Genomic DNA, 25,711 nt, shown 5'->3' on the forward strand with positions numbered 1-25,711 from the left:
CTCCCTGCTTTTTGCTGCGGCAGAGACATGTAGCACCAAATCCTCTATCCTGCCCTGGCACAGCCTGCAAGGCTTTTAACAGCACTCATCAGCGCGGGCCAGGCTTTCCGCATGTATCGATGGCTGAATGTTGACCCCCAAATTCCTCTTACCAGAGAAAGATTGTGAGTCTTTTATTCTCACTAATGAGGGACAAGACGGGGTGAACAGGTTTGGGATTTCGCTGAGACTCCCACACCACAAAAACACATTTTGCACCACACAATCACATCACCCATCAGAGGTGGTTAGCAAAGAGAAGCTGAACTCAAGTGCGTTACTACAGGCTGATTTCCAAGCTTGCTGAAGACTTGAATTTCTGACTCGCCTGCAACAAATGAAGTAATTCCCTATTCTTTACTTCATCACCCTGATTATTACAAACCCACTTCTACTGAAGTGGTCAGGTGTCCTTTAAACCCAATATTAATCTCAAACTGCAAACCTCTTCATTTGACATTCCTCATGGCTGTTTGAAGAATGAATAAATATCCTTCTGCTTTTCAGAAAAACGCCTCAGCAATTGAACTTCTTATTAAATCCTTAGATTAGTAAGAGCTGTCCTGTCATACAAATACTCTATTAGCATGTAAAAAAAAGAAGCCACTGAGTGTTCCTTCTAAATGAAAATCATTATTATGAAGATCATAAGATCCACAGGATTTGCCTAGCACAAAAGTAATCTTTAGCAAGTTGCACTGGGTAACTAATAGGAACAACAGTCAGAGTGACAGAATTCTAACACTTCGCTTTCATATGCGCTAAGGACAAACTTTGCCTTGGTCAATGATCTAAACAGATTGGCTTTAGTGCATCAGTTTTGCTTTCTAGCACATTATATCCCCCCTTTATCTTCAGTCAGACCAGTGAAATGCTGCTGTTTCCTGTTCTATGCCTTTTCTCTCTTCCACATTCCCGGCGATCCCTCATAGCTCTTACTTCATTAATTTGGTCCCTATTTTCTCTAATTCCTGTAATTTTACAGCAATTCATTCTGAAAGCCAAACAGCATGCTGTCAGAATCAGGTCACCCTTATTTTGTTAACACATGGTGTTGGCCAGTGGCATGACAAGGCAGGATCCAAATCATGGTATTTTAACCCAAATGGTGATTCTCCCCACTCCCATCCGCACGCAATACTTAAAGTGGCAAGTCTGTATCAAGACTGACAAAATCTTCATGGCCTTAATAGCTAAAGCTACCTTTTGAAAATTCAGTCATTACTATTTATTAACCCCTTGTGGCTATGTCCAGATGTCCTGCTGCATTAATGGAGAAGGATCCTCTGGAAGTCATCCAGCCTGACCTCCTCTGGGGAGCAGACCTGTGCCAGCACTGGGTGAGGTCAGCCTGTGACTTTGCCTCTCCAATGCAGCAGGTGTAGACACAGCTTCTCTTTAAAGCTTGCTTCCTCTGGTTAGTTTATAAAACGGTACGGTACATCTGCAGTTTACTAGTGAACAGCTATGTTGCATATTTATATTTTAAAATAAAATGTGCAGCTCTGATTTTATAGTAGTTCTGGTTTGTGTTTCTCCTAAAAGTAAGACAGCTTAAGAACTTCGCTATTCTCAAGGTGAACTAAAAAGTTTTCCAAATGTATTGTAAGAATTTTCCTGACTGCAGTTTCCCACTACTTCTTATACTAACCACCATGGTCATAAGCAATAGACTCTTCCCTTGTTTTCTGTGATTGCCTTTCTCGTATATTTATATAAATCACACATAAACATATATCCATATACATGTATATATTATATAATATATAAACATCTATTATATATGTGTCAACATATATATAATATAAACATATATCATTTTATATCATATCTGATATCTTTCAGTCTTCATACACTAACTTCAAGTAACATAAGGGAAACAACTTGAGAGTGGTGTAGGAAGAACTAATGGGACAGAGAACTCAGACATCACAAAAAGTAGGAATGGGGGTACAAAGAGCTGAAGACGGCAAGTCTGTTCTACCTGTGGAAAGAGGTTAAGAAAGCAGCTTGATGGCAGGCTACAGAGAGCGATACTGGCAGAAGCCATTGGATACCAGGTACTCTTTCCCTGAACAGACAAAACATGGAAGTACCAACTGTTGAACACTGAAAGTATCCACGTTAAGAAGACGGAAATTGTTATCAGAGGAAGCAGTTTACCAGTGGAGTAGACTAAAAAGGGATGTGGGAGAATGGGTTGGGATGGGTCAGCATTCAAATGGGTGACCTGCTGAAGACCTCCCTCTTGTGTCCCTGAGGATTTGTCTGCTTTTCTTCCAGTTACCTCAGCTGGGCTGATAAAATATATTGCATGCTTCCCTGCTCTATGGCCTGATTCTCACTCCAGTCACAAACACTTAAGTCAAACTAGGGTTGGTGAAATTGTGTGGCCTGTGATTATGGTAGAAACCCCTAATACTCCTCGGGTCTTTAAAAATCTGTTACTTGACTATGGGTTGCAAGAAGCCTCAGATGGGTAGATGTATTTCCCCAACTTTCATGTTGTTTCTGTAAATAGACAGCTCTCATTTCTTAGAACAGGTTGTAGATACGCTCAGTCTGCCATTCTGTTCTACCATCCTGTTATGTTAGCATTATATTGCTTTTCCCAGAACTCTTTGCCATTATAATTGCTCACTTCTCAACAAATTACATTTAATACTTACTTTATTAACATTGTCTGCATTGATCTCTGAATATTTTATGATCAAGAGGATTCCCTCCTTGAAGAATTATGTTTACTTAGCTTTTGATTTCTGCTATATAATTATGACAACATTTAACTATGGTGACCTTTGATTACCAGAGTGAAGGAACTTGCATCCCTAGCAGCCCCTCTACTCTGTCATTTTTGATCATGGATAATAGGGAAGCATGCTACCATAGGAGTACCTAACCACATTATTTATCCTGTGTATGAATTATGGTTGTGGATAAATGGTAGATGTATTGGTTGTGGGCTTCTTTATCCAAACCTCTTAAAGCATAATTTCCACCAGCCTAGTTATGTATGACCTCCAGTATTAGTGTTTGGTTTTTGTTTTTTCACATTTGTTATATTTGTTCTTAACAATCTCTTCCCATGTTCTATTTGATCCCCGCCTAAAAAAATTGTCTGTCAGGATATTGCCACTATCTCAAACTTTTTTCTGCTTGCAGTAGGGAATGCTCAAATTCTTTAACAAGTTTCAATTATTCAAAAAATGCTATCTAGTATGTAAGTAGTGTAGGTGGAATTTAACTGCAAATGTACATAGCTATATTACTTAAATGTTAGTGGGGTTTGATCCTTATTTTGTCAAAATCGGGTTTCGGTCCCTGAGATCATCTGTTGTTCTTTTTCTATACTTCCACATTCCTAGCTTTCAGAGTAACCCACACAAACTTTTCCTGCTGAGATACATCCATTTGCAAATAACCTCCATCTGAATATTATATAATTTAGTGAAGCTACTGCTTGTATAATCTACTGTTGTCAAGACGCAAAGACTTAAATTATCTAAAACAGTTGAATAAATATCTTATAAATTCCCTACTGCTTTCCTTCATCTGGCTGTGCCCACCAAGTGTTCTTTAAATTACAGAGAGTAAAATTGTGCCCTTTAGCTTCAAATATATCAAAACGTTGAAACTTCACCAGAGCCCTAGAAACATTTTATCTAGTCCTCTCTTTTCAAGGTCACATTAAACATGCTTATGGTTAGACATCCAAGTAGTTAGTTCTTTATTTCTCTGGTCTTTGGTAAACCTGATAAGCATTTTGATGGAAACTGCTGATACATCATGGAAAGTCAGAGGGGTTGGAAATGGTTAATGATTGGACTCAATGATCTTAAGCGTTTTCCAGCCTAAATGATTCTATGAATTGAATTATAAAAATTCAATTATGAAGAGGTAATCTATGAAAAGCTGTAGTCTGGCCCTTTTAAATGAAAGCACCATTGGGTCCAGAAAAAGGAGTGAAGTACTGAGAAGACCGCAGATGATTTTAAAGTGCGCTTAAAATCTCCAAAATAAGCTTACAGGTCTCCCTCCATGAAAGAAAAAGGAGGGTATCTAAGCATGCTCTAATAATTTTCATGTATCAAATCCAAGAATGGGAGTGCACATAACCATCAGGTCCTGACAATACCTCTCCTCATATTGCTTCAGCCAGATAATATTAGGCTGTCAACATCTGACCGACCCATGTTTCACTGCTCCTCAGAGGATGATGTCTCACAGAACTTTGTGTACTTAATGGCAATCAAAATGGCAAAGGCTGAATAATGTTACGAAAATGCTGGTTTTGAAAAGGGAACTACAAAAATCATACAGATCTCTTGGAGAACATGAAACTAAGAACTTTTTTTGCAGGAATTTACTAAGTGTCCGTGATGTAGGAAAGGAGACCACTGCTGAGATCTGACCAGATTCATATTGCATCAAGCAGAAAAGCAACCTACGTTACTGCGTTTGTCACCACTGGTTCAAAGGCCACTGACAGGCCAGCACAGTGGAAGACACGAGTGCATTAACACCTAATGTATATTTAGTGCTAAGCCAGTAAGAAAGTCTGCCTGGCTCAAGCAAGAAACATACCCCTAGTGAAAGATTTCCTAGAATAAATGCCAGTCTTTGCACTACAGCCAAAGGAGAGAGGAAGAGGCCTGGAAAGCCTCTGAGAATTGAGATCCTGTCTGCCATGACCGGGTGCCTAAAGTTTCATTTTAATTGTATACACTTTAGGCAGAGGTTAGGCAGGATCACTTAAAATGAAACGCCTCGTTCTTATGAACAAACTTTAAGTGAGAAATTGTCATCTGGGGAGACTTAGGAGAAATTGATCTCTTAGGAAAAGTAAGGAGCAGATGCAGAAGGGAAGGGGTAATCATCCTCTGCTTCCCAACCCCCCAGTCTTTGGGAACAGCTTTCCTAGCAGGTTTGGGGTGGGTTTCCGCCCCCCCCCCCCCCCCCCTTTTATCTCTACAGCTCAGAACTCAGAGCTGCAATAGAAGTGAACAATCAGGTGTGCGTTACATCTTAATAGCCTGCTCTTTTACTTTCTTTTATTTCTAGCTAGTTGCATAAGGGAAATAAGGGACAGTTCTTACCTTTTTCAAAAAAGCAAAATATCCCAGTTTTCCTCAAACCGAAAATGAGGAACTTTTACATTTTTTTTTAGGTCCTGGCTGATCTTATTTTGAGCTCTCTTCTGCACAGATCATGTCAGTCTGTGGGGATCAGTCACATGTTGCTGTATTGGGTTTGCATGGCAAGGCTTTGGTAGCAGGGAAGCTACAGAGGTGGCTTCTGTGAGAAGCTGCTAGAAGCTTCCCCCATGTCTAATGCAACCAATGCCAGTCAGCTCCAAGATGGACCTGCTGCTGGCCAAGGCTGAGCCTATCAGCAATGGTGGTAGCACCTCTGGGATAACATATTTAAGAAGGGGGAAAAAAAAAACCCTATGCAATAGAAACTGCAGCCTGAGCAAGGAGTAATAACATGTGAGAGCAGCAGCTCTGCAGACCCCCAGCCCAGTGCAGAAGGAGGGGGAGCAGCTGCTCCAGGCGCTGGAGCAGAGATTCCCCTGCAGCCTGTGGTGCAGCCCATGGTGAGGCAGGCTGTGCCCTGCAGCCCGTGGAGGTCCATGGTGGAGCAGGTATCCACCTGCAGGCCGTGGAGGTCCATGGTGGAGCAGGTATCCACCTGCAGGCCGTGGAGGACCCCACGCCAGAGCAGGGGGATGTGCCTGAAGGAGGCTGTGACCCAAAGGAAGCCCACACTGGAGCAGGGTCTGTGGTGGGTTGCCAGGACCTGTGGACCCTGGAAAGGAGCCCAGGCTGGAGCAGGGTTGCTGGCAGGGCTTGTGACCCTGTGGGGGACCCAGGCTGGAGCAGTGTTTGAAGAACTGCAGCTCATGGGAAGGACCCATGTTGGAGCAGTTCATGGAGCACTGTCCCCATGGGAGGGACCCCAGGCTGGAGCCGGGCAGAGTGTGAGGACCCTGCCCCTGAGGGGGAAGGGGTGGCAGAGACAGCGTGTGATGGACTGACCCCAGCCCCCGTTGCCCATCCCCCTGCGCTGTGGGGGGGAGGAGGCAGAGAAATTGGGAGTGAAGCTGAACCTGGGAAGAAGGGAGGGGTAGGGGTAAGATATTTTAAAATTTGGGTTTATTTCTCATTATCCCACTCTGGCTTCTAATGGGCAATAAATTAATTTCCCCAAGTTGAGCCCGTTTTGCCTGTGATGGTAACTGATGAATGATCTCTTCCCATGCTTATCTTGACCCATGAGCCTTTCATTATATTTTCTCCCCTGCCTGGTTGAGGAGGGGAGTGACAGAGCAGCTTTGGTGGGCACCTGGCATCCAAGCAGGGTCAACCCACCACAGTTTCCAAGGGCGTGCCTTGTATCATTCCTGGATTAGACAGTGATTTCTTAACTGTAGATGAAAAACAACACAACAGAAGATGTTGTTAATAGTTACTATTGATATAAAACCAGTTTATTGCAAGCCACTCAAAGCCCAGGGTCAGGACCCTCAACTCTATTTTCAAGGCTCTGCAAGCACTGAGAGCAAATACGTAGCCTCTGTTCTAAAGAGCTGCAGTCTAAGATTAGCACTAGCAGAGGCACACAGGTGGGAGAACATTGGCAAACAAAATACTACCAGGAAGAATAATAGGTAGCAGTCATAGCTTAATCAACAGCCTGACTCTTGTCAAGTGTGTTTTGTAGGCATCACAGCAAAGGAGGATTCTTAGGTAAGATAATGAGGATATCGATGCCTGTTACAGAAAGCTCCTGGCAAGCCTGGGAGGGCATGAAGATGTCTGACTGAAATCAAATAAGACTCTGGGAGGGGCCAGCATGAGAGGCTAGTGGGAGGCAGTAATTGGCCTGAGCATGTGATGAGAAGTGGATAAACTACCAGAGGTTTTGAAAGTCATGTAAAGAAAATTTGTTTGTTCCTGAGTTATTAGTAGAGGAATGAGATAAGGGAAGGGATGCACAAGGAAGGGATAAAGAGAGAAGGGGGTCGTGACCACAACAGCAGGCTGTGGAAATGTGTGGTAGCATTTGGGTGGGTATGGTGCAGCTTCCAAGGCTAGAAAAAAGTAACTGAAACATGATAGAAACCAGGCCAGTAGTTTTAGCTACTAAACCTCCCTAGCTCGTTCTTAAGCAGAGGCAGGTTCGTCAATGAGATCACCTCACCTGAGGTTTTTTCAGCTTTTCACATGGGGCTTAGGGTTTTGGAGTGCAGAAATCCACCATTATTTAGTTCTGGTTTTAAACATGAGAGAGGCTTTAAGTCTTGGAGGGATATGCAAGGATGTTCTGGATGTTCTCACTCCTCCTTTGCAGTGACAGGAGTGTAGCAGGGAGGGGGAACAGAAGATCGGGCTCCTGTGCAGAGGTGTGCCCAGCTGCAGGAGCCAGACATGGAGAAGGCAGCCTGGAAGCAAGGAGAAGAAGGTTCATGACTAGGATGAAAAGTCATGAACTTAGGGGATGCAGGGACAGATCTGGACCAAGTCCAAAGAATGTTTGAGAGTGATGAGAAAACCAAGGAGAACCCAGAGACCTCTACAGGTTGCTTTTTTTTTTTTTTTTTTTTCCTTTTAATAATAGATGAATATTACTCTTGTACTTGGTAAGAAGTTGACTGCTTGGGTATGGAAGCCTTGGCTTGCTCTTAAAGAGGTGAAATGTACACTCCATGTGCCTTTGCAGACCTCCTGGAGCGTAGAGACAGGACTATGAGGAGAATAAGCACTGGGGAAGAGGTATAACAAAATTTTTCCGAGAAAGGAAAGGGAAACCTATGAAACTCACAACTGAAATATAAAAGCTACAAAATAACATTAACCGATTCTGCTTCCACAAACAGACATGATCTTGCAAATGAGGACAAAACCATGTCTCAATTTTTAAAATCCATTAACGATTTAAAGGCTACACCCAGAAGCAAAGTATTTTTAAGATCACCTCAGAACCTCTATCTGGGCATGTTCTACCTGACACCTGAATCCTTAAGACTGACTTCTTCCTTCTAATGAAAAATAAAATGTACCTTTCTAAATAGAGATCACATCTATGTTTTACCAATTAAGTATTCCCTTCCCCAGTAAACACACATATGGAGAAATGCAGTTTTACAGGCTTCTATGAGACCTCTCAGCTAAACAATCTTTGGATAATGAAAATTGGAAAATAATAACGGGCCACATCCTTCAACGGCATTGGCTACAGCATCCTTAAATCGTTGGGTCAATGCTGTAGTTTTACTTGGTTACTTTTCTCAGAGTCAGATGAGATACAGTTCTGCTTCCAGCCAGTAAGACATGCCACTGGCTTGTATTTGTCAAAAGCTTAAAGTAACAGAATTTTATTTACCTACCTCTTCTGAGACTTTTGCTTCTCAGAGTCTCTGTCATCTTCCTCAAAGAAAGAGCTACACAGGTAGCAGTGGAGATACCGATGCTTTTGCTAGCTTGATTATTCTTTAGTAGAGTGGATTTCACACTTTGCAGCATCTCAACCAAGTTTCCTAACAGCCTCACTCCAAGACCAGATTATGTTTGATTTGTTTACGGCAACTCTCACTTGTCACCAGAATGAGATCTTCAGCTGTGCACCACCTTGCAAAGTGCTGCTGAGAGTAATGGCATGTATCCTGAATCCCTGAAAGGGCCTCCTGACCTCGCAAAGCTTTTGGATGATGCCATAACCACTTGCTACTGCTTTAGTCTTGCTGCCCTACTCTGTTGATGAAAGCAGGCCTACAACACCTTTGCGGCCTTCAAAATTTCTTCCTTTACTGATTTTCAGCGCATTGTAAACATCCCTCTCTAAGCCTCCTGCTAAGCAGAATAGACAACTACATTTTGCAATTAAGTCTCATACTGCAGAAGAAACTGTCAACTAGTAAACACTGACATTCTAAAAAGGACTCAAATTAATGGATAATGTGTTTTATTAAATTAGCAGCCCAAATCTGCATGCCAGCAAAAGCTCCTAGCTTCTGATTACCTCCAGGAACAAAGACAACTAGAGCATGCTTATAAATAGTGGCAGTGGGCTTAGCATATGTTACCTCCTTTCCTAGATAAATATTAATTAGCCCTGCAGAAGAACCAGATCTTTAGTAGAGAGAAATTTTTGTAGCTCCCCTTAAATCAATGTTGACATGCTGATTTCACAAGGAAAAGATTTCATTCTTAATTTTCAGCAATTTTACTTCTTTACTGTGATTCACTGCATTGCACAAGTTTCCATCAAGCTTCCTGCATTAGTAGCTTGTTGCTTTAAAATGTGTGGAGACTTTTCTTTTTAAAAACAGAACTCAAATGTTTCATTTCTGAAAACTTGGTATTTGGGACCTGTTTGAAATCAACTCCGGATCCTGAAAGGAAACCCTTACAGATTTCATCCTCTAAAGCAGAAAGAAAGATCTGAACGTACTAATGTGGGCCAAAGCTTTAAACCTGATGCAGGTCCATATCTGAAAGTGGATGACTTATCTTCTGCCAGGTCTCAGCACAGAACATGAGACTTTTCATTTGGATCCCTACAGAGTGTAAACGCAGGGTCCTTCATGCTGAACAGGTGCTCTTCTCTTTTTTTGTGTGTGATAGGCAGGAGTTAAGGGTTATGCCATTGAGTTTCAGTCCTGGTAGACAGCTGTACATTTATATCATACTGTCACAGCTGTTTCCTATGGTTCATTCCCCAGTGGATCTGCATGTATTTCATTGCAGACAGGTCCTGGTGGGTTAAAATCCCTTCAGGTGGGCAACTGGAGACAACCTCTGAACTGTAGGGATGATTATTCAGCCAGACCCTCTGGCAGCAAAACAGGCATTTGCACTGATTTTAGGGTGAATTAGAGGCTCCAGCAGCCTCAGATGGAAACCACAACAATGAGGAGGCAACAGCCCTTTTTATACAAGCAGTTATTTCTTCTGCTTCATAATGAAGCAGGAAAATAATGGGCAGAGTGGAAGGAGAAGAGATGGGGCAGGATTGAAGTCATTTCCTGTGGAGCATCTCCAGGAACATCATTAAAGAGCGAACCCCTTGTAGATGAATGACAAGTCACCAACCCCAACTGCTGCCTCCATGAACTGCAGTGTGTCAGGGTGGGTGCAGTGTCTGGGCGATGAAATTGAGAGAGGCAGTGTAAGGGAGGACTGCAGTTTCTTTTTGCTTGACCTCAGTTGCCTACTTAGAGTAACTGAATACTCTTCAGAAGGTATCTGAGTCACTTTTCAGCAACTGTGCCTGATCAGCATGAAGAATAAGGAGATAACTTGATCTAGTTTTATTCTCTTGGGTCGAGAAGCTCGGTGTGTTTGTGTGCCTATTGAGCCCATGTGCTCGTTTCTTTTTCTGGGTCCTTGGAGTCAAAATCAAAACCAGGCCCAGCTGTTCCTTATAATTAAATTTCATTAATTCAAGCTGGGTGGTTTTATTTTGACTAGTGACTTGAAAGTGTTGGCATTTAAATGGCCTCAGCTATATTTCAAAGTTAACATTGAGAAACTTCACACATACATTAGTGTTATTTGTCTGTTGGCAAACTCAACAAAATACCACTGTGTTGATTTACATAGTGAAGGTTATCTCTGCTAACAGAAGGACTCAGAAGTCCATTATTTAAAATATGAGGATGAATCTCATGGTGTTACACACAACTTGCCACCTGAGTCAAGGGCAGAGGTGAAGTTTATATTGTGCACTGAGCCCCGTGTTCAAACATATCTCAAGGATCCAAAAGTCAAAACCCACACAACATCATCTGTAGCCAGGACAGATCTGACTGCAGGATGAAGACTTTCTTTCTGGTACCTGTGTTTGTTTCTATGTGTCTTAGGATGAGGACTTTTCCTTTCTGGTGGTTAGGTTTGTTTCTATGTGTCTATTCTCTCTCTAATTTATTTATAAGTCATTTATGACATTTATGCCGTACATGGGCAGTTTGTGATGCAATAAACCAATAATAGGCTTGGTTTTCATTGCAGTTTCTATATTTGGATATTTTAGTACATCAGAATCTAGATATAAGAAGTATTAACAGTCTTATGCTAGCAGAAAGAAATTAATTTTATGCCTGCCTCGGCACAGAAGCCAAAATCTTCAGGAAACAGGATCTCTTCCCATAAGCATCTTTTCAGATCCAGTTAGGAGAGGGGAAGTAAACTATGAAATGCAAGCTTCAGTGTGACAGTACAGCAGTGAGGTATTATCACATGAACGATCATCTATATGATTCACAATATGTTTCTGACTGGAATTCTGAGACTCCAATATTTAGTGATGATCTAGGTAGAACCTAGTTCCTGCTTTCATCAAGCCTTGGCCCGTGGGAGCCCAGCTGTGACACAGGACTATGTGCAGCCTGGCTGGGCAGAGAGGAAGAATCATTTTTCAAAATCTGAGCACCTCTTGCTCTGACACAAATCCTGGGAACCAGTACGCACAGCCTAAAGAGAGCATCAGTTCCTGTGCCTGGGTGGGGACACATCATCTGCGTGGCCCACCAGCAGTGATGCACAGTACCAGGTCCATGAAATGGAACACTATTTGGAAGATAGCTTTACTTTCTTGCTGCAGCTATTCCTAACCCAAGACTGAAGTCCCTGAGAGAAGCATGGGGAATGCTTACTGAATCTGCCTGGGAGGACCAGGTGATCCTTGTGGGAAGTCAAGTGAAGTCACCACAGCTAGACCTGGCACACCCTGTCTGAATGTTTTCCTGACCACTGGCAGCAGTACTACATAACTGAGTAAGAAAAGAGTGAGCACAACAGAAGAAAACAAACAAGGGAGGAGAAAAGCATCTCCCTGCCAAGACAAAGAGGGAAGCGATGAATGATGATTACTGATGAATAATAACCCAGAATTAATGGAGAAGGGCAACAGCAAAAACTGTGCACAGAACACAAACATTTTATAATGAGGGTAAACACTGACATTAGTAGGGTGGCCAAAACTCATTGCCCATTCACATAGTACTTGTCTGCATTACATGACAAGGCTGATGGCAGTGGCTAGGGTTGGAACGTTAGCCTTGGAGGCTCTACAATTTTATCAGAAGAACCTTTCCACAGGAGGCAAGCTGTTCCAAAGCTGAAGGACTAGGTTTTCCTTTTATTATTAGTGTTTTAAATTTAAATCAGCCTCAGCTACGTAGCCCTATTTGGGAAGAATCTTGAACTATGGAGGCTCAAGGGCAGCTGCCAACTTAAGCACAACTAAATTAAGCCAGAAATGTTGAGCATAAGTGGATGCAATAGCACACTGTATTAGAAACCAGGATTACAAAATCTTTGCCCATCGAAGGGACGAGAAGAATGTAGATAGCTCTGTATTATTTTTAATGCAGTAAAGCCTAGAGGCTCCAACCAATTACCAGACTCCACTGAGCACGAGGCACCACAAAATAAAAACATGGAAACAGACCAAATTCTATCCCAAGCCCTTCTGGGAAAACAGAAAGGCTTACTGACATTTTCTCTTTCTTTCAGTTTGGTGAATATAGGCAAACTTTGACTACCACACTTTTATTAACCCAAGGCAATCTTCTCCCTACCTTGCTTCTTGAGAGTCTAACTAAAAAGCAGATCTGGGACTGATTTTACAAAATCTCAAGCACCGTCACTGCTTTTTTTACCTCAGGGGACCTGCGAATGCTTAGCGCATCCCAACATCAGGGCACCTTGCCCAGTACTGAAATAGGGAGGGAAAGGGTTGTCCCTGCAGGGCCCCGGCTCTCCTTCGGTTCAATGCTTCTTTTCCCAGAGCTTCCTCACCCCTCTGGGCCACTCCAGCCTTCTCTTGCTGTCCTTCCTTTGCGTGCGTCCTCGCAGGTTCACCAGTCCCTCTTGCTCAAGGATGACCAACAGAGTGATGTGGCTTCCCACCCTGCCCATGAGCTCCATCTCCCAGGCAGAACAACGCAGTGCCTGTCCCTGCGTGAGCCGAGTGGCCCTGTAAGGACAGGGGCACAGGGAAACTGCTCACCTTCTCCGGCCACAGAGGAAACAAGCCAGGGGGAGGTGGCCAGAAGAGGAGTGCTGAGACTCCTCAGGGAGCTGAGGCAGGTAACAAGATGTGCAGGTGTGCACAAACATGCCTGCAGACTTCAAACCTTGCTTCCTCTTTGCTGGGTTTGCCGTGGCATCTTTGGGAGGTTTATTCGAGGGCTGGAGCACAGGCACTTCACTGAGCTTGGAATTACCCTGACCCAGCAAAAAGCAAGCTCGCCCTTCCCTTTCCGTGCAAAACTCTCCTGCGGCTGCGGAGAACAAACGCCGGCAGAAGCTGCAGGATCTGGCCAAATGTGTGCTCCCGGTGCACCTCCTGCCCGACCCACCCCCACCCCCCCCGCCGCCGAGCACTGAAGGATCCTGCAGGGCACGTCAGGGCTCTTCAGTCACGGATGTGCGTTTCCAAGCACACCAGGAAAAAAAACGAATAGAAAGAAAAGGGAGGAAAAAAGGGTAAGAAAGCCTAAGCCCAGGAGGCGCTGGATCGCTAGAAGTTCAAGTTCAATAAAGCAGGCGATGTGTCCCGGTGGGACATGCATCCCCCGCGGCAGCGGGACCCGCCGCGCTGCAGCGCGCAGCCCCGTGGCTCCCAGCCCCCACCCGCCGGCCCGGCCCCGCTGCGCCCCGACCCTGCCCTTCCCCGCCCGCCCGGCTCCGGCTCCGGCACCGGCACCGAGCGGCACCGGCACCGAGCGGCACCTGCAGCGCCGCCGTCGGAGAGCCCGGGGGGGCACAGCCGCCCCCGCGCGGCCAGCGGGCTCCGTGGGGAGCGGGGCATCGCCCGGCCCCGCGGCGTAGCGGGCACGGTGCAAGAAGGGACGGGGCCAGGCGGAGGATCAGGGGGGACGCGCACCCCAAGTGCCGTGGGGCGCCCCGTCGGGCTGCGCCGTTGCGGAGGGCGGCTCCCCCTCCGCGCTGCGGTGGGGCCGAGGCGGGGGACGAGCCCGGGCTCCTCCTGACGCCTGCGGAGGCAGGGGCGGGGGACGGCGGTAGGGCGGTGCGCGGAGCCGGGCCCCCCCCGTCGGGCGGCGGGTGGGTGCGGGAGGGCGGGCCGGGGGAGGCGGTGGCTCCTCCTCCGCGGGCAGGCGGGCAGCCCGCCCGGGAGCGGCACCGGTTGCTCGGTGCCGGCGGAGCCGCGCCGCGCCGCCCGCTATATAAGGGGCGGCGGCTGCTCGCCGCTCCCTCACACCGGCCCCTGCCCGTGGCCGCCGGCGCTGGGCCGAGGCCGGGCCCCGACAGCATGGCCCGCGGCGGGGCACCATGGGAGGTGGTCTCCCCCCCTGCCTCCCGCGGACCCTCCTCTTCCTCCTCCTCCTCCTCCTGCTCCTCCCGCACCCGCGGCGGCGGCTGCAAACTTGCTGCGGCGGGCTGCGTGTGAAGGCAGGGCCCGGCGGGGCGGCTCCGCTGCCCTCGCAGCCCCCGCCGTCGCACCCGCAGCCCGGGGGGCGAGGCCGCTTCCCGCGGGCATGCGGCGCCGCCGCTGCCGCTGCGCCCGTCGAGACGCGGTGCGGAGCCGCGGGCGGCGGGGCTGCGCCTAGGGGTGGCCGGGGCGGGAGCCCCATGCCCGGGGCTGGCGCTCCGCGGGGAGGCGGCGGGGAAATGAGCTGGAGGGGCGAGCGGGCACGCCTGGCCCCGGGTTTGCCCGGCTCCCTTGCCCGCGGGGCGTGAGGCTCCGCGGAGCCCGCTCGGTGCTCCCGGAAGGGCGGGCGGGAGGTGGTGCCGGCGCGGGGATGCTGCAGCCCTCCCCCGGCGCCGACGGGGTCCTGCCGGGGTAGCGGCCCCGCCGTGCCGCGCCGCGCCGAGCCCCGCCGTCTGCGGGGGCGGCGGCCGCGGAGGGATGGAGCCGGCCGGCCCCTGCCAGGCGCCGCTGCTCCCCGCCAACGATTCTTACCGAAACTGCAGCGCCAAGGAAGGGATCTACCAGGATGCCACCCCCCTCTCCGGGAAGATCGTGCTCGCCGTCGTCCTGGCGCTCGTCACCCTGGCCACGGTGCTCTCCAACGCCTTTGTCATCGCCACGGTCTACCAGACGAGGAAACTCCACACGCCGGCCAACTATCTCATCGCCTCGCTGGCCGTCACCGACCTCCTCGTCTCCATCCTCGTCATGCCCATCAGCACCATGTACACTGTGACCGGCAAGTGGACGCTGGGCCAGGTCGTCTGCGATATCTGGCTGTCCTCGGACATCACCTGTTGCACGGCGTCCATCCTGCACCTCTGTGTCATCGCCCTGGACCGCTACTGGGCGATCACCGACGCCGTCGAGTACTCCACGAAACGGACTCCCAAGCGGGCAGCCGGCATGATCGCTCTGGTGTGGGTCTTCTCCATCTGCATCTCCATGCCCCCTTTGTTTTGGCGGCAGGCAAAGGCCGAGGAAGCTTCTCGCTGTGCGGTGAACACGGACCACGTCCTCTACACCGTGTACTCCACGGTGGGAGCCTTCTACTTCCCCACTCTGCTGCTGATAGCCCTCTACGGGAGGATCTACGTGGAAGCCAGATCGCGGATTTTGAAGCAGACGCCAAAGAAAGCGGGTAAAAGACTCACGCGGGCTCAGTTAATCACGGACTCCCCGGGCTCGTCCTCCTCCGTCACGTCCATAAACTCCAAGGCCCCCGAGGGATCCAGCGAGACGGGCTCTCCCGTGTACATGAACCAGGTGAAGGTGAAGGTCTCGGATGCTCTGTTGGAGAAGAAGAAGCTCACGGCCGCTAGAGAGCGGAAAGCTACAAAGACTTTAGGGATTATTTTAGGAGCCTTCATCGTCTGTTGGCTGCCCTTTTTCATCATCAGCCTGGTGTTGCCTATTTGCAAGGACGCTTGCTGGTTCCACATGGCCATCTTTGACTTTTTCACGTGGCTTGGATATCTCAACTCCCTCATCAACCCCATCATCTATACCATGTCTAACGAAGACTTCAAACAAGCTTTCCACAAACTCATACGTTTCCGATGCACAAGCTGAACATTTTGAATGTGATGTGTTCTGCGGGGCTGCCCCCATGCACGCCCGTGCCCGACGCCACAGGTAGGTGCGCGCCCCCGCCCCGGCGAGCCGCGGTGCTCGGGGCGGGAGGGCTTGGGGGGAGGGGGGGAGCGGGAGCCGGGGGGGGGGGAGGAGGCAAGACCCCCCGATCTGCTGGTGTGCAGCCCCTTTGCAAGCGGCGGCGAACAGCGGCGATGCTGCACGCTCGTGGCATTTCAGTGTGTGTGTGGTTTCCCCCCCCCCCCCAGCTCGCAGGGAGTGACTCACGGCAATCTGCTTTTTATTCCACCGATTAAACCAATCTGCCTCCATTTCGTATGCTAATGCCCGTGTTTAGACCAATTAGTGCTAAACGGCACTTGCTTTCCAACCCGGCTGCCGAGCGCCGGGCCGGGGCACGGCCCCCCTGCCGTGCCAGCGCCCCCCCGGTGCCGCCCCCCCCCGCCCCCGGCAGCGAGTCGGATGCAGCCCTGGCTCCAGGTCGCGTTTGGTTTTGGGTTTTTTTTTTTTTATTTATTTTGTGGTTTTTCGGGTTGTTTGGTGGGTTTGTCTTTTGTTCTGTTTGTTTGTTGGGGTTTTTCTTCCTTGCTTGGGTGTGGTTTTTTTTTTTTTTTTCCCTGGGTTTTGGTGGTGCTTTTTGTTTGTGGTGTTTTGTTGTTTTTTTTTTTTTTTTTTTTTTAAACTAAGGAAGATAGGACAGGCCCCAGGTTAAGGCTGCTTGTAAAGTTCAGCCTACTTTCTGTCCTCCTTACGGCTCCGGCTGCTCCTGATGGAAGCAGAGCCGGCGGGGAGCGGGCATCCCGAGAGGAAAGCTGCCTCTTGGCCACCGTGGAGGACTCGACACCTCTCCGTTTCTCTCCGTTTCTCTTCGCAGGCGAAAGGCAGCGCCTCGCCGCGCCTCTGGCAAAAGCGGCTGCCAGCTCTTTGCTGAACTCAGCGCCACGTTCTGTACTTGCCTTTGTTGTGATACTTTAATAATTCTGCCAATCTTTTGCTTTTTGTCTGCAGAATCAAGTTGCTATTGTAAAGACCCACTGCTTGAAACTTCCCCAAGCCCAGTTGCCAGACTCATGATGCTGCAAAAACGTCAATACATACTGCCACCAAACTGCTCAGCTCTGCATTTCAGTGTAATGACTCTGGCAGAGATGCTGTTCCAATAGTCACGCAGATCAGTTGCAAAAAAAGAGGGCAGCCTCGAATCAAGGTCTATAATTCATCTGGACTGAAGAAAAAGTTTGAGAGTAAACTCCATTTATTTTGCAGGCTTAACTTCTTAATTTGTTCTCCGGCCGGTTGTAGGGGTGTGCACAAGAGCACAGTTGTCTCTGTCTGTGTTGGTAGCATAGTTGTACTTCTGCACACCTGTAATTTCTTTCTTTCAGTGGAAAGAGTTGCTCCCCTCACTTAGGAGGCCAAGAGGAGAAAAAAGAAGCATTTAAAACAGGAGCGTTCACAGTAAAGTCTGTAAATGACTCCTTCAGCTGAACATGTGTGAGAAGTGACAGTGTGCAAAAGTTAGTGTTTCAAAACAATAGCAAATGCTGTAGAAACAAGACTTGTAGACCTGTTCAACTGCACTGCATATCTGTAGTCTGTCCTCATAGTTGCCTTTATGAAATAAATACTTCTTGCTTCTACTCTGTAACACAAGAGCAGAAATCAAGAAGTCCAATGACCTCTTCCATAAACCAGCTGGGAATAGAAGTAGCAGTTTGATGTTGTAACCATGTTTTCCATTTTGTGTCAGTTGCACACCCTTACTGCATGAACCACTGCGAAATTTAGAATTCTCTAAGTAATTACATTATTTAGTGTATTTCGTAAAGTGAAGTTCTCTTCTGATCTGTTTCAGAAGAGATATCACCTGCAAAATAAATACCCATGAATCATGAATTAACTGATGCTAGTGAAATTACTCTCATCCCAACTTCCCTTTTTTTTTTTTTTTTTTTTCTCCTTCTCCGATCAGACCTTAAGACAGGTCTATGCCTATTCAGCAGTCAAAGTTAGAGTTTTGGAATATGGTCCACCTGCTGTGATAGAACTGCATTGATTGTTCTTCCTATGTGTAAATGAAAATGAGTATAAACAATAAAATGCTTTACTGTGTTCTCAAGAGTGGTAGCAATTGTGTGACTGAAAGGACTATTTATTGGCTTACCTGGTTTCTCAGTATTGACTTTTTGGGTAAGGCTGATTTGATGAGTCACTCAAGAAAGCAGTTGATGAAGGCTGAAATGGAAAGCTTTGATCAGTGGTCAGATTTTTAACAGGCAGATTTGCTTTCATCCTGACCAGTACTGTTGGGTATAATTCTTACTACTTTGATATAATCCTAGATGAAATTTTTAGGTGTGTTTTACAAATATTTTTTCTTACTCTATTAACTCCAAACAAAACTTATTTTCGCACTTAGATACTGCAATCGTTTTCTTGTAAAACTATGCATGTATTCTAGATGGGTGCTATTATCAAGATTGGAAAAATCTCACATGATTGATCTACTTGTTATTCTTCAGTGAATCATTCAAGTAATAAGGATTTATCTAATTGAATAGTAAAGAAAGGCACCTGACCCTCTATGCCTCTGAAACTCCCATTAGCTGTAAAGAGGAAGACATAGTCACGAGCAGGAAAGAAGTCTCAAGATACAAATTAAAATAGTGGGAAATAAACACTTTCAGTAATTTGAAGAAATCCAGAAAAGCCTAAAAATTGCATACCTTTAAAAATATATATATACTATACTATGCTTCTAGAAAGTATCCTCTCAAACTGTTACAGACAAATGTGATTGGAGGAATTTTCTAACACGCTATCATATTTAAGTGCTTATATTCCTTCAAAATTTTAGTTTTTTGCATATATGAAGTGAAAAAAGCAAGGAAGATGCCATCAAACAATGCTTAAGCTATTCTTGTTTGTGGTTTTCCAATCTTGAAGAATTAATTTTGTTTACCCCAAATTCTCCGTGAAATCAGTGGGCTTCTTATATGTTTAAAAAATGGAGAATGAAACCGTAAAATGAGTATTTTCAGCATTGCCACAGAGAATCGAGCCTTCTGTCAGTTTTACAAAGTTACTTGACTTGGAGAGCAAGAGTTTCAGGAGTTGGACTTTCCTAGTCCTCACATGGCTGGAGTATACCTTCATCTTCAGCAGCTGGCAGCAAATATTCCTGGCTCCCTGTTGTGATGTGTGGATTTTGCCGAGAAGCTAGTTCATCAGGAAATTATCCTTCCAAGTTTATGCTGAGGCTCTGAACTTTCTGCACAAACAAGCGTTTCAGGTAACCATGCTCACTGTTGGGAAGACAGTCGGTGTGAAGGCTGCGCTGAGTGACTTGGGGCTAGAGGAGAGGAAGCTAACTGGAGCCCTGCTGAGATACCTGCTAGTTAAAGGCTTTGTGTTACCCCAGGAGCAGCATCTAGTTCAGAAAAACGTTCCTGCAGGGAGATGGGTAGAGTGAGGACATGCATCTGTTCACAGTGAAAGAGAAGAAATGTAGGGCAAACATCACTCAGTGCTGGAAAATATAAATATGTAAAACGTGTTCTAAGATTCATGTAGTGTGGTTTTGGACAGGAAGGGTGGCCCTCGTGAGCTTCACTTCTTTGTGACTGGCAGAGTATGTCCTGGTTGAACTTAGGTTTTAAAAGATGTTAGGGTTCAGGGATGTGGTGGTGAGGTTTTGACTCTGGAGAGATATGAGGACGTTGCCCTCCTGCTTCTTCACTCCCTTGCTGCGCTTGCTTACTGTGCTGTGCCTCTGGAAGGATGGAGCATCTGAAGTTTTCAGTAGGAGAGGGCTGTCCTTCTGTCCACCGTGTATCTGTACTCCCGTGGAAGGGGCTCAGAGGATCCCGACTCCTGCCCTTGTTTTGTCACGGGAACCTCTTCATGACTGCAGGAAAACTCCAAAGGTGCCTCAGCCCATGCTGTTTCAGTCTTTCATTACAGAAGCAGCACGGCTTCCTCTTACCTATTTGTTGCGTCGGGTTCAGACACTGTTAAATGGTGTTGTTGAGACCAATCTCTCCTGAGTGCTGAGATCTGAAGCTGATCACACATTTGCAAACCTCATGCTTCCCATGTTTCATGGTAAGGGATGCGTGGATGATAGTGTTGCTGACTGCAAGCGCTGCGAGACATATGACTGTTCAACAGTATCTGCAGTTGTGGGAACAGCTGTGTGCAGCCCCGTAGCTGCACTATTTTCCTAGTATGCCTCAATTTTTCTTGAGGCATTTCTCACTTCTCCAGGTAACAAAACACAGATGCAGAATATAGAAATTGAGACGGGCAATCCCTTGCAGTGAACCTTCATACAGCCATGCGGCAGCCTACAAAGTTCTACCTCCTCTGCATGCGTAACAAGAAAATGCCTTGACTGATGTGCCAAGGCTCCACGGGACAAAAGGGATTTCAGCTAACGTTCTGGATATTTATACCATATTCACTGCCACAGCACAGCGTTTGAGGAAGCTGGTCTGGCCTTTAGTCTCCAGCAAGGCCACGTAGAGTAGGGATGACAGTTAACAGCCCGTTTGGAGTAGCCAATTTCCATCCTCCTCTGCCTCTGCCTGCAAAAAGCCAATCTGACTTCCATTAGCAGAGCATTCCCATGGCTTTATGGTTTACAGTTGCTGCTTCCATGCTCTTTTGCTCAGAAAGCACTGGATATTGTCGGAAGTAAGCACTTTTACCTGAAAATCCAGCCCGGTCTCAAGCTATTTTTTCAGGGAATAAAATGGCAAAAACAAGGAGTAGCAGCAGTGGAGAACAATCATGATTTGCAGCAGCAAAGTGTAAGCAGTGTGGCTGAGGGCAACTCTGTACGCAAATGATGAAATCCTATTCAAACTGAAATGTAGCAGAGACTGAAGAACAGGTTTCTCCACCAAAGAGAGCCTGTAGCAAAGAGGGCCAGGGAGTCCTCCAAAATCTCCAAGCCTTGACCTGGCTTTAAGGAAAAAACCTCAGGGTTACAACTCCTGGGTCTCAGGACCACAGCAGACAGGTGGGCAAACAGTTTCGGAGAGAAGCAGCGTACCCAGAGACATGTAGGAACGTTACAGGTGTGCATTTGTTCAGTAAAGTGGATGCTAACTTCATTTCATGTGTTAGGAACCTTTCTGTGTTTAGGGGAGTGACACGTATTTGAGATATATCCTTAAAAACCTGTCTACATCAGGACAGAAAGGTTTGTGGTTCATATGAAGAGGTTTTTTACATACTCCAACAATTAGTACCTAAAACTAAATACAGATGCAGTTTTAAGTGAACTGTCCTGCAGCAGTGAGTCTGGCCAATAATAATAATGAGCATGAGACATTTAAGCCCAGAATAATCATATAGAAAAGGAAGCAGAAAATGAAACCTTTTAATCAATCACATATTAAGCTTGAAAGATGTAATATAACAGGCAACTCAATAGGTGAGGTGAAGAGGAGATCCACAGGATATCAAATTTACAATATAGAGATCAAAATCTCTTACCGAGTCATTTTCAGGAGCTGCGGAAAGAAAATCTTTGCTGTTCTTCTCCAAGATCAAACTCCTTGCAGTCACCCTTATAAAGGAATAAGACTTTTTTATTGTCTTTATACAAATAATACTTTGAAGGCTACAAAATAGATTTCATGGCTGCAGGGCTTTCACTGAGTTATCATATGTTCTGTCTTTTAGGCTGAATGGTCACAGAAAAATGGGAAAGGCAGGAACAAGGGACGATTATGTAAAATAACTCCTTTTCGTCATCTTTCCTTATACAGAACCAAGGCAAAAACTAGAATAACAGGAAAAACACAAGATCTGGAAAATTCAGGCATTAATGAGGTTACATTAGATTTCAGGAACATCTTTGAGGTAGAACAGGAGAAAAATAAAAACATTTCCAGAATCCAGAGAAGTGGAAATGAAATTAGACATTTCCTTCCATCCACATACCTCAGGGGTTCCACAATCCTAATATTGGTTTCATAATGCCATTTCTAAAAATCTTGATATTCCCAGATATGTTGAAATTAACATTTATTAATGCATTCATAGCTGCTTTTATATTAAGGCATACTCTTCCCGAGCTTATTCACTCTTTTTCCGGTAGATTTCAATTTTCAATTACTTTGTGCTCTTTTCTACCTGTGCACTGTGTTTAGAATAGGAATCTCATTTGGACCCAGCCCTCTAAAATCCAGTCCCTGAAAAGATGAGAAACATTGTTTTCAAAAGGAACGTTAGAATTGCTACATTTAAGAGAATAAGTGCAAAAAGACCCAAGCAACGTCCCTGTTCCCTATCTACAGGAGAAGGCTGTCCTTCCCTGAACTCCTTTCCTGGAAAAATCCGCTGTAGATTTGAAAGACACAGATATGACATAAGCCAGACCATAAACCAGGCAGACATACAGAACAGCCAGGTGCCTGGGCAGCAGAAGGAAAGCATCAGTGCTAAGCTCGTACTCGGATGGGTCTCTCTGACCCACGAGGGACATACCAAACCTCTGCATTTACTGGAGTCCAGAAAGATTCAGAGGATCCGCCAGGGAGCGAAGGGCGAGAAGAGCTTCAGGAGTAGTTTATAGGTAAGAGGTGGTGCAGCTCTCTCTCCCCTGGGGCTGGATGGCCCTGGCTCAGGGCAGCTCAGACACCAGAGCCACATGGCCGTGGATCTGGCTGCTGGGAGGGGTGTGTTAGGGGAGCCGAATCCAGTAGCCTGGTAGAGGTGAGGCTGCACAGCGCCATGCCCCAGACCCAGCCAGCCGTGAGGCTGGGCGTGTGTTCCCAGGTACATGTATACACGTGTGCAACACGTATGTACACATTGCCAGCCTCACAGACAGATCCACGCGGTGCTCACATCAACACAAACAGCCTTGATGCCCTCATAGTCCTTGCCTCTCTGGCTAATAAGGATGGAGGTCCACTAGTAAGAATATATACATATAGGTGTATATATATATACATATGTACAAAGTGGATCCTTCCAGCAGCTGGGATCAGACACTGGATCCCAGCATCCACAGTCGTTTGTACCTGGACATATAAGCCCCCAGTTCTGTAGCCCCACTCCAGCTGCTGGTATAGACCATCGTACACACAGGCACACGTGCATGCGTGCACATACACCCACTGAGGATGCCGCAGTAGGGTGTGCATGCGTGTGCGCACGCACACACACACACACACACACACATGCCTGGCTCCCAAGACACTTCACGAACTGTCCAGCTACTCTGACTTGAATTTCGCGAGTGATCACACACTCACTCTTGCTAGTATCTCCAGTTTTTGCACCACAGACATACAGCCCCTCGCACCCATGATCCCACTGCGGTTAGTGGCTCTTAGACGTCCAGCCGCACACATGCACACAAAATCCTCACCCAGGAAAAGTTAGGAACAGAGTTTAGTAAGAAGACACAACAAGACTGCACTGATCAGGCACAAGGTATGTCCAGGCAACCACACCAACCAGCCTTGTTTACACAGGGCCAGCCCCTTTTATCCCTTTATCACTCCATCATGTCATTTGTTCCTACACTTATTCCTCCCCAAACCACCTCGAGCCCTCCCTTTCCCCACCTCTGGTTCCTCCACTAAACATCCCACCATAAGTCTTCTGCTATCCCTGAATGCTCTCCCCTTGCATCTCACAATGTGTCCCATACTCATAGGTAGTAGTCTCCCGTGATTCGAAAGATGCTCCTGTTGACTCATCGTGATGGGTTTCATGCCTGGACATGGGCTGAGGCTCCCCTGGGACAACTTTGAGAAGGACCTAGACTGGCTCTACCTTCCTCAGTTCTTAATTTGTATCCCCCAGAACCACCTGCCGTTGTGCCCTGAGCTCTTCTGGGCTTGCGGAGATGGGCCTTTGGTGGCCCTTTGGCCCTTCTGCGATGGGTCTGGGAGGAGCTGAGGGAGGGTGTTATTTGGCTTCCCCCACCTGCCGTTATCTCTGTGCGCCTTTGTAGGGTGCAGATAAGCTTTTTAACATGTAACCTAACATTTTATCTCTTTCCAGAAAAAATTGAGAAGGGATATAGCTGGCAGCCACTATTCCAGATTTTGGAAGCCTAAATGTCTAATATAGATTAAACTAATTAGAATTTCAGAAACTGCCCATCAAACTACAGCAAGAGCATTACAAAAATATGCTGTGAAGTCTTCATGCTGAAGGAATGAATAGATAACCATAGACCAAGTGTGATTATTCAGATGTCCACTAGGCAATCTTGAACAGCTCACAAACAAGTATTTCAGAGCTATTCTCTGTTTCAGGACCTTGAAGAATAACAGTATCTGTGTGTTATATCAGAGCTAGATCTGGCACATCCCAAGTTTAGATCTTACATATCAGACAGTTCTGAAGTGCCTTGGTGCAAGCTTTCTGCACTTTGATGATTTCCACACTAATGGAAAAGATGATTGAAGAAGTCATAGTGGTAAGTTAATCAGTCTCTTGCATTTATATAATTGTGCTTTGGCTAAAATTTTAACAGAAGCTACCACTGAAGATTGCCAATAAGGCACTGGACAAGTATTGGTGCCCGGACAATATACTCACATACCTAAGCATACTTCTGAGCAGTATGTTTACATATAACTAAATCAAGTTACCAATAACTTCCTTGTTTTCAGAGTAAGAGGTGTTCTCTGAAGTCTGTGATTCAGGGCCTCACAGGAACCCTGGGGAGAGGCACTGTCCTCCTCTTGGATGACAGCCGAGTCCCACAGATGTGCATGAGACACAGACTGGTCAACATTTTCACTAGGCAGGTTGGAAAACAAGTGAGCAAAGGTGAGTGATGCTAAAAAGGGCAAATAATCCCACCAATGAATGCACAATGAAATCACAAAAAAACTTCTTCTTTTAGAAACACACTGAGGACACTGTTCTGTGAAAACAACTGCAGTCAGAGAAGCAGACAAAAGATGGCACATAGAAAACAGGGCAGAAGGCAGCATTGTTTCATCTTGTAAATTCCCGTGTCCTGCATCCTGCATACTATGAGAATATGGTATACTATACTATTCAGACCTGCCTCTGAAATAATATAGTAGAACTAGAAAACAGGAAAACAAAGAGTATTATCAGGGTGTGTCTGAAGCCTCTTTGGGACACAAGCAATCCGGCACTTCTTCCTCTTTGCACTATGCGAGGACAACTCAACAGCAAGGCAAGGGAGAGCAGGCACGTTCAGAGTGCCGCCGTTATTGTAGCAAACAACACATTTCTAAATGCAGTGCTGCTCGGTCTGATTCCACCGTGCCTGAAAATCCCCAGGAAGCATTTCTGATGCTTTTCTTGTTTCTAGTTTTCTAGTTGTATGGAGGAATGTTGATTCCCCAGCCCGTGACCCCTAGCTATTCTGCCAGTTTCCCGGCCACGACTCCTCTACTAGGTGTTAATTTGCAGCTAAAAAGGGACACTGAGTGGTGCAATAATGATTGCATTCAAAGGAAGCATCACACAGGTCTTTCAGTGTGGGCATCCAATGAACGAGGTTTCTGGAGCTGGTGGACAGCTTTTGAAAATCTGGGGCCCAATTCCTGATGCTCTGGGTTGTTGAGTGGGTCTCTACACATACAGAAGAACGGAATATTTGAAAAAAATGGTCATCCTACAGTTTCAC

At 46.4% G+C, this 25,711-nt stretch overlaps 1 protein-coding gene across 1 annotated transcript; it reads left to right on the forward strand.

The window, feature by feature from the left end:
• Positions 1-14,272: 14,272 nt before the first annotated feature.
• Positions 14,273-18,190, forward strand: HTR1B (5-hydroxytryptamine receptor 1B). Its single transcript, XM_040599351.1, has 2 exons — positions 14,273-16,113; positions 17,080-18,190. Exon 1 carries the CDS (start codon positions 14,917-14,919, stop codon positions 16,048-16,050), a length of 1,134 nt encoding a protein of 377 aa, XP_040455285.1. The 5' UTR covers positions 14,273-14,916; the 3' UTR covers positions 16,051-16,113; positions 17,080-18,190.
• Positions 18,191-25,711: the final 7,521 nt, after the last annotated feature.

Source organism: Falco naumanni, chromosome 6 (assembly GCF_017639655.2).
Source record: "Falco naumanni isolate bFalNau1 chromosome 6, bFalNau1.pat, whole genome shotgun sequence".
NCBI classification, from domain to species: Eukaryota; Metazoa; Chordata; class Aves; order Falconiformes; family Falconidae; genus Falco; species Falco naumanni.

Coding starts and splice junctions, on each gene's coding strand:
- HTR1B (XM_040599351.1), top strand. CDS start 14,917: ATGGAGCCGGCCGGCCCCTGCCAGGCGCCGCTGCTCCCCGCCAACGAT.